We start from the raw sequence: 12,500 nt of genomic DNA on the forward strand, positions 1-12,500 counted from the left end.
TGGTCGATTAAATATTGAGATGGATAAAATGCAGCTCCGCTGGACCAGGCCCTGCAGAGTAATGTACCTCCTGGAAACCCCCTGCCACCTGTGGGGAGGCCCATGATTAGCCAGCAGCCTTGTGGGGAGGTCCGTGATTGGCCAGTAGCCTGATGGAGAAGTGCATGATTGGCCACTCAGAGGACGGGCAAAAAATATGTGACTGTCTGCATCGTCTAATCTTTCACAAAGCATGCTTTTCCCTGTAAACACAATTTATGATTATAATAACAATAATAATCATCATCGCCATCATCACCACCGTCACCATCATTTATCGAGCATTTTTCACTCATGTTTGGAGTGCATCGCTCTGACACAAACACGCTTCACTCTTGAACCGAGAGACTGGCACACACGCCCTACTCCTTCCTGCTCAGGGGCATGGCAGAGAGACTGGCACACACCCTACTCCCTCCTGCTCAGGAGCATGGCAGAGAGACTGGCACACACGCCCTACTCCCTGCCCGCTCAGGGGCGTGGCAGAGAGACTGGCACACACACCCTACTCCCTGCCTGCTCAGGGGCGTGGCAGAGAGACTGGCACACACACCCTACTCCCTGCCCGCTCAGGGGCGTGGCAGAGAGACTGGCACACACGCCCTACTCCCTGCCCGCTCAGGGGCGTGGCAGAGAGACTGGCACACACGCCCTACTCCCTGCCCGCTCAGGGGCGTGGCAGAGAGACTGGCACACACGCCCTACTCCCTCCTGCTCAGGGGCGTGGCAGAGAGACTGGCACACACGCCCTACTCCCTCCTGCTCAGGGGCGTGGCAGAGAGACTGGCACACATGCCCTACTCCCTGCCCGCTCAGGGGCATGGCAGAGAGACTGGCACACACGCCCTACTCCCTCCTGCTCAGGGGCATAGCAGAGAGACTGGGACACACGCCCTACTCCCTCCTGCTCAGGGGCGTGGCAGAGAGACTGGCACACACACCCTACTCCCTCCTGCTCAGGGGCGTGGCAGAGAGACTGGCACGCACGCCCTACTCCCTGCCCGCTCAGGGGCGTGGCAGAGAGACTGGCACACACGCCCTACTCCCTCCTGCTCAGGGGCGTGGCAGAGAGACTGGCACACACACCCTACTCCCTGCCCGCTCAGGGGCATGGCAGAGAGACTGGCACACACGCCCTACTCCCTGCCCGCTCAGGGGCGTGGCAGAGAGACTGGCACACACGCCCTACTCCCTCCTGCTCAGGGGCGTGGCAGAGAGACTGGCACACACCCTACTCCCTCCTGCTCATGGGCATGGCAGAGAGACTGGCACGCACGCCCTACTCCCTCCTGCTCATGGGCGTGGTAGAGAGACTGGCACACACGCCCTACTCCCCCCTGCTCAGGGGCGTGGCAGAGAGACTGGCACGCACGCCCTACTCCCTCCTGCTCATGGGCGTGGCAGAGAGACTGGCACACACGCCCTACTCCCTGCCCGCTCAGGGGCGTGGCAGAGAGACTGGCACACATGGCCTACTCCCCCCTGCTCAGGGGCATGGCAGAGAGACTGGCACACACACCCTACTCCCTGCCCGCTCAGGGGCATGGCAGAGAGACTGGCACACACGCCCTACTCCCTGCCCGCTCAGGGGCGTGGCAGAGAGACTGGCACACAGGGTTAATGGCCGGGCACTGCTGGTGACGAACGGCTGAAGGGTGGCTCCTGTGTCAACAGGTGCTAGAGGACAAGCCACCGTAACACGGCAACAGAGACGCTCAAGGTTACCTGAAGGTTATTTTCTGAACGCATTGAAAACCCCCCGGGGGGAGTCAGCCGCTCCCATTAGTGCTCCGTCCAATCAAAACCTTTCCCTGGGTTTTCTTGCCAAACTGCATCCGATACTTCATTTCCAAATAAAAACAGCTGCAACAATAAAGAGTTAAAGCAGGCGCGTGTATGTTCGGTGATACTAGAGGAACGCATTAATCATTCCAGAGACATTCATGGGTTATTTTTCCCTATTTTATCCCATCTGGACAGAGTATTGAAGAACATATTGATTAAACATTTCAATATCCATGATATATACACTACTGGCATGGCAGGTTTTATTTTCTGTGAGCTTTACTATTTCTTTGTATTTAAATGTTCAGTGTTAAATAACCTCAGACAGTCCACTATAGCCAAAGGGTATGTACAGTATTAGTGAGCCCGTTTGGATTTCGATAAATTGCATGTTTCAGTTGAATTAACACCGACCATTCTATGTCACCGTTGTTCCATAAATGTCAGCCAAACATTATAGATACATTTGGTGATATATTCTATTCTGATTGCAATAGGCCTGCCGAACGAGCAGGAAAGTTCGAAACTGGAAAAGGCGAGTCCGCTTGACGCATCAAACTGTAACCGACCGAGAATGGTTCTGTGGTATAATTATGCCCTCAATGATCGTCGTTCGAGGCGTTTCTGTGTAACCCCTACAGAAATAAACGAATGTAGATCAATGCATTGTTGATCAATACATGACTTTCACCGGAGTCCCCCCTCCGTCCATCCGCCCGCTCGCTATCCGCTGTCTAAACTTCCCCAAATCAATTTGGTTAAATTATTTCCGGGTGTATTGAAATATGATAAATGTTTGAGCAAACACGTGTGGCGAATGATTGATATTATTCACATCAATCGTAACTGAATTTATATATATATACATACATATAAAACAAGGCGGGATTCACAGAAACCGCCTCATTTTTCACCCGTACCTCAACCATACTGTGCACTGATACGTTACGGGGATGCGGCCAAATCGTGACAGCGTAGTAGCCTGGTTAATTTGACAACGGCATAAACCGGAGTCACTAGGGCAACACCTACTTTGTGGCTGTGCATTCGTTCGTTCGTTCATTCACTTCTGCGCTCGCTGCCCCCCGGTGAAAACAGGCGAGGTTTTGTCGCGGACCCCTCCCTTTCTTCCAAATATAGTGTTTGGTACACCGCCAACCGCTGGAAATATGCATTTAGCAGTATCCGCCGAGAAGCTGTTCGGAAGACATCTCTTACCATGACTGGTTATCAACAAATTCGTTTAGGATGTCAAGGTTTGGCAGCGAACGTCTGAATACCTTTTTTTTCATCGCAGGTAAGGAAACGCATGTCGCCTGTTGCTTTGAGGTGCCACGTCAGGCATGCCTGCAGTTGTTCCCCTGGCTATGTGCTTGTTTCTTTTCAGGGATTTAACGCATGTTTTAAATGATATGTGCACATTTGTTAAAAGTAATTCGCTGAAATGCGTTACATGCCGCAGAACGGTTTGACAGTTGTGCATTTCGTGTTGTTCAAATGCAAGAAATTGCATAGTTTTTTGTTTGGCTAAAATGCATGTTCACGACAAGTAATCCTGTTAAGTTATATCTATTTGCATCATTGCTTCATTATCCTCTTGGCTGCTAAATAGCAATTGCGTGTCAACGGGGAGCAGACGACATAACAAACATGAATACAGATTCATCGGATGGCAGCACGTCTCTAGACATGAAGAGACGCGAGACAGTTCTTCGCTTGTCAATCACGCAGCTGTGGCATAGTTTCGCTGATGGCCGTGAGTTTCTATACATCGCAGCAGCAGCTGCGCCGGGTCTGCTAAGTAACCCCCCATCGTAGTCATTAGCGCGCGGGGACCATGGGCGCGCGCCATGGGGAGTTCACCTTGGTTACGAACTGACACAGCAGGGGAGGTTAATCCGAAGGATCAAGTGCCCGGACGGAAATTGCAGTTTTGCTGCAGGCCTTCTCCCTTCCGTCTCTGAGATACGAAAACATACGGGAGAATAACAAAATGAGCGACGGAACGACTGTCTTTAGCACACCTTTGCATAACGCTGTGTTGATTCTGCTAGACTGTCGTTTTCACAGGATTTTGTTATTTTTCCTCCTGAGGATCAGTTGAAACTGTAAATCGATCAAGGAAAGGGAATAGCTGGATTACACAGAGGAAATAGTTCACCATACGCTTTTAAACATCGCTATGAGAAAAGTTCGCCAAGCAGCCAAAAAATGTTTTGTTCCCTCTTCCAAGGGGAGCACGCGTGATATATACGCCATAATAAACAGGGTGCCATCTCAGTTTTTTTTTTTTTTTTTAAACGTGTTGCCGGTTCCCATTGTCCAGCAGACATAGACCTGAGGCGTCAAAGCGATATGCAGCCAGGGAGACATCGCATGTAAATGCACCTTACCCCTTTGAGTTATTACATGTTCCTGCGTGCGAGTGTGGCATTTGGCACGCGCTGGGAGCAGCCCTCACTCGTTGAAAAATGGCCTGCAATTAGCGGCGGCACTTGAACGCTGTCACGCTCTGACAGCTCGAGCTCACCCAGCCGTTCCAACCGCCGTTTCACGGCAGGCAAAATCAGCTGGCGTGTAATGGCTGGGATACAAAATGATAAAGCAATTAACAACTTCTGTTTAAAAAAACCATTTGATTGTATAGTAACAGGCTGCGTGAAACATAGTTGACCATACAATTTTACCTGGCCAATCAAAGCATTGTTTCATTTTACAAAATGGCTTTCGACAAAATCTGACAAAATGAAACAAAATGCTATCAGGCACAGATAAACAAAAACGCAGGCTTGGGATTTGGACCCGGGTCGAATGATTAGAGCGCAATCAAAAACTGCTGAAAGTTCAGTGTTAATTAAAACCTAAACGTGTATACATTATATCAGAGTAAATTGTACTCAGAATAGTTCATTCGATGTTCATTCGTGTGTTTTTGTGGCTTCCTGGGGTTGGCCGTTCGTTTCCGTTTGTAGATGGGACGTCTGCGCTTCTGAAACCACATAAACATGCTATTGATCAGATAATAATAATTGCTATTATAATAATTATAATAATAACTACTGTGTCTGTGGTGCGGGAGAAAAATTGGCACATACTTTCACTTTATACATTTTGAACGCTTGCTCAGATTTGATGGGTCACTTCATCCATCGATTTTTCAACGAAACAAACGCATTGTCGTCTTTCATGATCAGTGAATAGAAAAATAATTTCAACCCCTTTTTTTTTTAATAAATTGGTTTTTCCCTTATCCTTCTGCTGAGAAGCAATGTGACAGACACGTGACCCTCCACAGGGCACGAGAATTAAGCGGCTCCATCAATCAATCAGGGTCGCTGAGGAGCTTTTGGAAAAGTTTGGCAAAGACCCTACTGGATATTGATTCCAGAACATTCTAGCAACAGCACTAATGGGAATTAAAACAAAAAGATGATAGTTATGTTTTCATATCTCATTATCTCATGTCATTAAAAAGAATTGTGCGATCAGAAGAAAATGGAAATTTGCTTTAGGATTTTTTTGAGGGGGTCAGGAACAGTCCCACCCAATGCAGACTTAACTAATTTACTTCAGTATATGTCCAGGGGGGTGATTCATAAAGCAGGATTGCTGAGTTAGCTGGATTAACTGCATTTAGTAAAAACCTGGGACCCCCCAAATCTGGAACATGGACTGAAGTAAAAGGAGCTGTTCAGGGGTTTACTCAGCACAGTTACCCAGCTAACCCAGGTAAAAGGAGCTGTTCAGGGTTTTACTCAGCACAGTTACCCAGCTAACCCAGGTAAAAGGAGCTGTTCAGGGGTTTACTCAGCAGAGTTACCCAGCTAACCCAGGTAAAAGGAGCTGTTCAGGGTTTTACTCAGCACAGTTACCCAGCTAACCCAGGTAAAAGGAGCTGTTCAGGGGTTTACTCAGCACAGTTACCCAGCTAACCCAGGTAAAAGGAGCTGTTCAGGGTTTACTCAGCACAGTTACCCAGCTAACCCAGGTAAAAGGAGCTGTTCAGGGGTTTACTCAGCACAGTTACCCAGCTAACCCAGGTAAAAGGAGCTGTTCAGGGTTTTACTCAGCACAGTTACCCAGCTAACCCAGGTAAAAGGAGCTGTTCAGGGTTTTACTCAGCACAGTTACCCAGCTAACCCAGGTAAAAGGAGCTGTTCAGGGTTTTACTCAGCACAGTTACCCAGCTAACCCAGGTAAAAGGAGCTGTTCAGGGGTTTACTCAGCACAGTTACCCAGCTAACCCAGGTAAAAGGAGCTGTTCAGGGGTTTACTCAGCACAGTTACCCAGCTAACCCAGGTAAAAGGAGCTGTTCAGGGGTTTACTCAGCACAGTTACCCAGCTAACCCAGGTAAAAGGAGCTGTTCAGGGTTTTACTCAGCACAGTTACCCAGCTAACCCAGGTAAAAGGAGCTGTTCAGGGTTTACTCAGCACAGTTACCCAGCTAACCCAGGTAAAAGGAGCTGTTCAGGGTTTACTCAGCACAGTTACCCAGCTAACCCAGGTAAAAGGAGCTGTTCAGGGTTTTACTCAGCACAGTTACCCAGCTAACCCAGGTAAAAGGAGCTGTTCAGGGTTTTACTCAGCACAGTTACCCAGCTAACCCAGGTAAAAGGAGCTGTTCAGGGGTTTACTCAGCACAGTTACCCAGCTAACCCAGGTAAAAGGAGCTGTTCAGGGTTGTACTCAGCACAGTTACCCAGCTAACCCAGTAATCCTGTTTTGTGAAACAGCCCAGCTGTGAGCTGTGTATAATAGATAGAAAGAGCTGTATCAGTCTCTCATGATGAAATGCCTCTGATGTGAATCCTCTAATGCCTCTGATGTGAATCCTCTGATGCCTCTGATGTGAATCCTCTAATGCCTCTAATGTGAATCCTCTGGGTACCAGAACCACCTCCTATGTGTGGCCCCTGTCCGGCTCAGTAGCCATTTTGTGCCAGACCGCTCAGCACATATTGGCCTCGGTGGCCCAGGAGCGAGGAGCTTGTTTCTGTTTTAGAGAGGGATGATTGGTCAGTGGGCATAATGAGATTTGGAAACCCGTAGGAACGTTACTGGACTTTTTCCAGAGGTGCCACAATGTCAGAGTCAGAACCAACTGTTAAGAGTCCTTTCAGAAAAAAAACGTACATGCTAACACTGTGTTTCCCCAGATAGTTACGGGGCTAGCCCCCGCGGATCTTACAAATAGGAAGATGGTTCTTGCCAAAAATAGCAAGGCTTAGACAGACGAGTGAAGTGCTAAAACGAAAAAAAGCGAGAATTTGAAGACGGGGAAGTACTTAAGGGCTGTTCAAAAAGCTGAAATTTCTTAGGGGGAAAGCGCGTGCTTCGTTCTTCTCCTTTCTAATTCCTTGTTTTCGTGTTTCATTTAAAGGCTTGATTAACAATCAAATAATTCTGACCCCAAACAGAGAAGGAGATGCTTCAGGGTCAGAGGTTCTGAAAGACTTCTTAGATCTTTACAGCTTCAGCAAACGTTGTCACTGACATCCGTTATTACTTCAAAAGCATCAGATATGTGAATAGATGAATAGAAGTAGACAAAAAGGACATTTGAAAAGCAGTATTGAATACATTATAGATAGTAATAATTCACATGAAATGCCTTTAAGTTCCTGAATTTCCTCATTTGTCTTGGCGCCTATGGAAACATTCAAAGCAAGTCATCATTTTTAACTGACACTTATAATTCTGCATAGTTTAATTGATTTAACCCAGGTTCAGGTTCACATGGATGTTCCCTGTTCACAGAAAGGAATTAGATTTCAAATCCAGACATATACAAACAGGAGAACCTTTGAATTGGCTGCAGGCACAGAGAATCTGCCAATAACATCGTGCGTGCTGATATTTTCTAGTGAACATCGGGCACTCGGTGTTATGGGAAAACCCATTACCGCGATCGGTTATTTTTTAACGTTTATTCTCTCCGTAATTGAAGCGGAGTTGGCGCCCCGATCGGTTCCGTGCATTTCCGTTTGTACCGTCTCGTCGGCTGCTCCCCTGGTAACCACGAGAGCGAGACGGGGTCTTCCTGCAGGAGCGTGGCTGGCAGTTAGCGACCGGCGGCGTTCCATCTCGTTTTGCGTCGTGTGAAAGATGTGCTGGTTCCGGCCACCAGAGGGCGCACTTTGATTGAAACGCTGGTAGGCGAGGTGGCTGATTACATTTTTTTGTCTGGTAGTCACGGTTCTGTCATCGTTTGCAGGTCACTAATTGTATTTCATTTTATTAATTTGTTTATTCATTTTATTTTATTTTTTTAGGGGGGAGCAGTAAAGGCAGCAGTGCATACATGGCAAAATGTTTAGTGTTAAATCGAGTCTTGTTAAATATGGTCCTTATTGGACTCATATGTTGCGTGTTCTTATCAGAGTTTAACATCTTACTGTGTAGTAATGAGTGCAGGGCTGACTTCGTGTATGTTTCCCAGAGCAAGCTTTTTATAATGTAATATTTTAATATATATATTTTACATTGATGTTGAAAGTGCAAATGTTCTCCAGCAATAAACCACATGTTCTATAGCAATAACACACATGTTCTATAGCAATAACACACATGTTCTATAGCAATAACACACATGTTCTATAACAATAACACACATGTTCTATAGCAATAACACACATGTTCTATAGCAATAACACACATGTTCTATAGCAATAACACACATGTTCTATAGCAATAACACACATGTTCTATAACAGCCTCTCCTCTGTTTCCTCAGACGACTGTAAAAAACACCATGAGACCCTGTGGATCGAAGCGGAGTTCCCCGTCCGAATTGGCCAGCCGGTGAGGGGCGTGGCCTGTGGAATGGGGCGTAAGTGAGTGGCTGAGCGGGGTCCACCCACAGTGGGCGGAGCGGAGGAGGGGGCGGGACTATGCCGCCGGAGCGTCAGCATGCCTCTGCCAGACGCGCGCTCGCTCGGTCTGGTCTCCGCCTGCCTGCTGCTCCTGCTCCTCCCGCCATCCCGCGGCTGCCCCAAGAGCTGCGTGTGCCTGCGCCGGTCCGACGGCCTGGAGGTCACCTGCAGCCACGCCCGCCTGCGCGCCGTGCCCTCCGACATCCCGCCGGACACCGTCCTGCTGCGGCTCGACCACAACCAGATCAGCGCGGTGCCGGACCGGTCCTTCCGCGGCCTGGCGCGGCTGCGGGAGCTGAACCTGTCGCACAACGCGGTGGAGACGCTGGGCGAGGGGGCGCTGCGCGGCGTAGAAGCCACGCTCCGCACGCTCGACCTGTCGCACAACCGCATCAGCCGCGTGCACCGCGACGCCTTCGCCCGGCTGCACGCCCGCGTGCTCATGGGCGACAACCCCTGGCACTGTGACTGCGCGCTGCAGCAGGCGCTGCGCGTGATGGCACACAACCACGAGGCCGCCGGGCGCGTGCGCTGCCACAGCTCGCCGCTGCGCGACCACCGCGAGGGCCAGCCCTTCCTCGCCATGGACGCCGACCTGTGCAACCTGGCCAAGCGCACCACCGACTACGCCATGCTGGTCACCATGTTCGGCTGGTTCGCCATGGTGGTGTCCTACGTGGTGTACTACGTGCGGCAGAACCAGGAGGACGCCCGGCGCCACCTGGAGTACCTGAAGTCCCTGCCCAGCAAGGCGCCGGGCCGGGCCGAGGAGGCCCCCGAGGACGCCAGCACCGCCGTATGACCGCCGGCGGGTGGGCGGGGCTCCGATGGGCCCAGACCCAGGTGGGCGGGGCTCCGATGGGCCCAGACCCAGGTGGGCGGGGCTCCGATGGGCCCAGACCCAGATGGGCGGGGCTCCGATGGGCCCAGACCCAGATGGGCGGGGCTCCGATGGGCCCAGAGCCAGATGGGCGGGGCTCCGTTTGGGCCCAGACCCAGATGGGCGCGGTCCAGCGACACCCGAAGGCTGGATTTTAGAGGGCTCGGGGAACGGGCACTATCGAGTCCATATGGATGTAAAAAGGAACTGAACTAAGAAAAATTAGCTTCCTAATTCAACATTACATGCCTTCACACCCCCCTGTGTGTCCCCATACCGCCTTCCCCGTGTGTGTGTGTGTGTCCATAATGCCACCCCAGTGTGTGTGTCCATATACTGTCTCCCCTGTATGTCTGTTCCCATACCGTCTCCCCTGTGTTTGTGTCCCTATAATGCCACCCCATGTGTGTTCCTATAAAGCCACCCCCCCGTGTGTGTGTCCCCATAATGCCACCCCCTGTGTTTGTGTCCCCATAATGCCACCCCCTGTGTGTGCCCATACCGCCACCGGTGTGATTCTATTGCAAAAAACTCTTTAAAAAATGAAAATGTACTTCCTGTGGTTGAAAAAAGAGTGATCTGTAAATTTCGATTCCGCAACGTATGTGTGTGAAAATGCTGTGTGTGCGAGTTGCCATGGGAACTGGGAGGCTGAGGCTGTGGCTGCTGAGATCAGAGGAACTGCTGGTCGTTTTGTGGTTAGATTGGAGTCAGCCCCAAATTAGCCCCTGCTGTGAGACAACCTCTCATGGTATCAACAGGATCAAGGAAATCTTACACACACATGCACACACACGCATACACACATGTATACACATATGCGCACACACACACACGCACTTATGCGCGCACACACACACACACAAACATACACACACGCACACAGAGTTCCAGGTTTCCATAGTTACAGGGTGTAAACGCCTTGTGCACCATGAGACGACAGACATGCCTGTCATTTACGGGAATGGAGAAGATAATTAAAAACATGCATGCATGCACGTACACGCTTACACACACACACGCACATGCTTACACACACTCACACACACTCACACGCATGCACACAGACACACATGCACGTAGACACACACACTCACACGCATGCACACAGACACACACACGCACGCATGCACGTAGACACACGCTGACACACAGACACAGACACACACACACGCTTACACACAGACGCACGCACGCATGCACGTAGACACACACACTGACACATAGACACACACACGCTTACACACAGACACATGCACGTAGACACACACGCTGACAGACAGACACACACAGACACACACACATGCTTACACACACTCACACACACTCACAAACAGACACATGTACACAGACACACACACACGCTTACGCACACACGCATGCACGTAGACACACGCTTACACACACACACACACGCATGCACGTAGGCACACGCTGACACAGACACACACATGTACACAGACACGCACACACGCATGCACATAAACACACACGCTGACACACAGACACACACACTCACACAAACACACACGTACACAGACACGCGCACACGCATGCACGTAGACACACACGCTGACACATAGACACACACACTCACACACACACACAAACACACACAGACACACACACTCACACAAACACACACGTACACAGACACGCGCACACGCATGCACGTAGACACACACGCTGACACATAGACACACACACTCACACACACACACAAACACACACATACACACACACGCACACACACACACTTACACACAGACACATCCACCCCATTTGATTTCTGTTATTGTCTTCCCAAGGCTGTACACCGGTTCTCTCTGCAGTGACACTGAGTGTGATGTGAGCTGTCCCAGGAGAAAGTGGAGAGACAGAATTACAGTTGTCCCTGTACCTGCCCTGCCTCTCCACACCTGGGGGGGTACAGCTACAATCCCCCCAACAGAGAGGGGGGAAGGGAGGAGGGAGGGAGAGGGGGAGAAACAAGGCAGAGGGAAGAAAGAGTGAAAATAGGGAGAGAGAGAGGGAGGGAGATGGAGGAATGAAGGGAGAAGAGAGAGGGAGGGAGAAAGAGTGGGGGATGGGAGGGCAGATATTGAGAAGAGCAAAAGAGCGTGTGAAGCAGAGAGAGAGAAATATAGAAGTATAGGGGGATAGGGAAAGAGGAGGAAGGGAGGGAGGGATAAATGTGGAATACTTCAGAGAGAAATCAAGGCAGGCAGCAATGGAGGGGGGGCAAATTGGGAGGATGAGAGTAAAGAGAGAGAGAAAGAAATAGTCAAATTTAAATCTATACGTATGTAAAACCCAGCCCATGGACTGGTTCTAAATGTCAAGCAGCTGCAGTATTTGCAGAGAACTCCGTGCCGACGTGGAGGCTTACCCTGATCCAAAAGGTTTTAAATTAATTATTGATGCTACTGATCTATTATTAAAAAGCCAGTAAAGTGTATGGTGAACTGGTGAGCCTAAATATGAACTGTGTCATATTTAGGCTTCATATTTAACTTGTTCTTCACAGACTGCCTTCATCAGTGTAACTGAATGGGATCGCTGCTTCCTGGGTCATGGCTAATATTTCTTTTCAAAGCAACGTGTAAATAGATCCCTGGTGTTGTGTGAAATGGTACGGTGTGTACAAACCCTTTAAACTGTCGTATTTTGAATGTATTAGTTCAGCCCGTTGCCTTGTCTTTCCAGAAAAAAGTAGATAAATATTATTTTCATAAAAAAGTGTTTCCGGCGGTTTTCTTTAAGCACAATGTAGCCGAGAACAGCGGAGTTTTTAAGTGCCTGAAATCTTAGCTTCTTTTTCCTTTCCACGGCTGTTTCCTCTGTTTTCAAAAATATTACGGAATCTCCGCGTCAGTGCAGAGCCAGGGGTCTTAGTTTCGGCTGTCCATGTCAGTGCCTGTG

At 49.6% G+C, this 12,500-nt stretch overlaps 1 protein-coding gene across 2 annotated transcripts in view; it reads left to right on the forward strand.

The window, feature by feature from the left end:
• Positions 1-2,728: 2,728 nt before the first annotated feature.
• LOC135262276 (leucine-rich repeat-containing protein 3B-like) overlaps positions 2,729-12,500 on the forward strand; it is an 11,291-nt gene continuing 1,519 nt past the window's right edge. Inside the window, exons 1-3 of one of the 2 annotated variants that reach the window (XM_064349269.1) lie at positions 2,730-3,121; positions 8,560-9,541; positions 9,698-12,500. The exon at positions 9,698-12,500 is cut by the window's right edge and continues 1,519 nt beyond it. In XM_064349269.1, coding sequence (XP_064205339.1) covers positions 8,736-9,500 — 765 coding nt within the window. In that variant the 5' untranslated portion in view covers positions 2,730-3,121; positions 8,560-8,735 and the 3' untranslated portion in view covers positions 9,501-9,541; positions 9,698-12,500. Of the gene's footprint in view, positions 3,122-8,559 lie in introns of both variants that reach the window. The other variant, XM_064349268.1, reaches the window with a different exon arrangement.

This window comes from Anguilla rostrata, chromosome 8, assembly GCF_018555375.3.
Source record: "Anguilla rostrata isolate EN2019 chromosome 8, ASM1855537v3, whole genome shotgun sequence".
Taxonomy (NCBI): domain Eukaryota; kingdom Metazoa; phylum Chordata; class Actinopteri; order Anguilliformes; family Anguillidae; genus Anguilla; species Anguilla rostrata.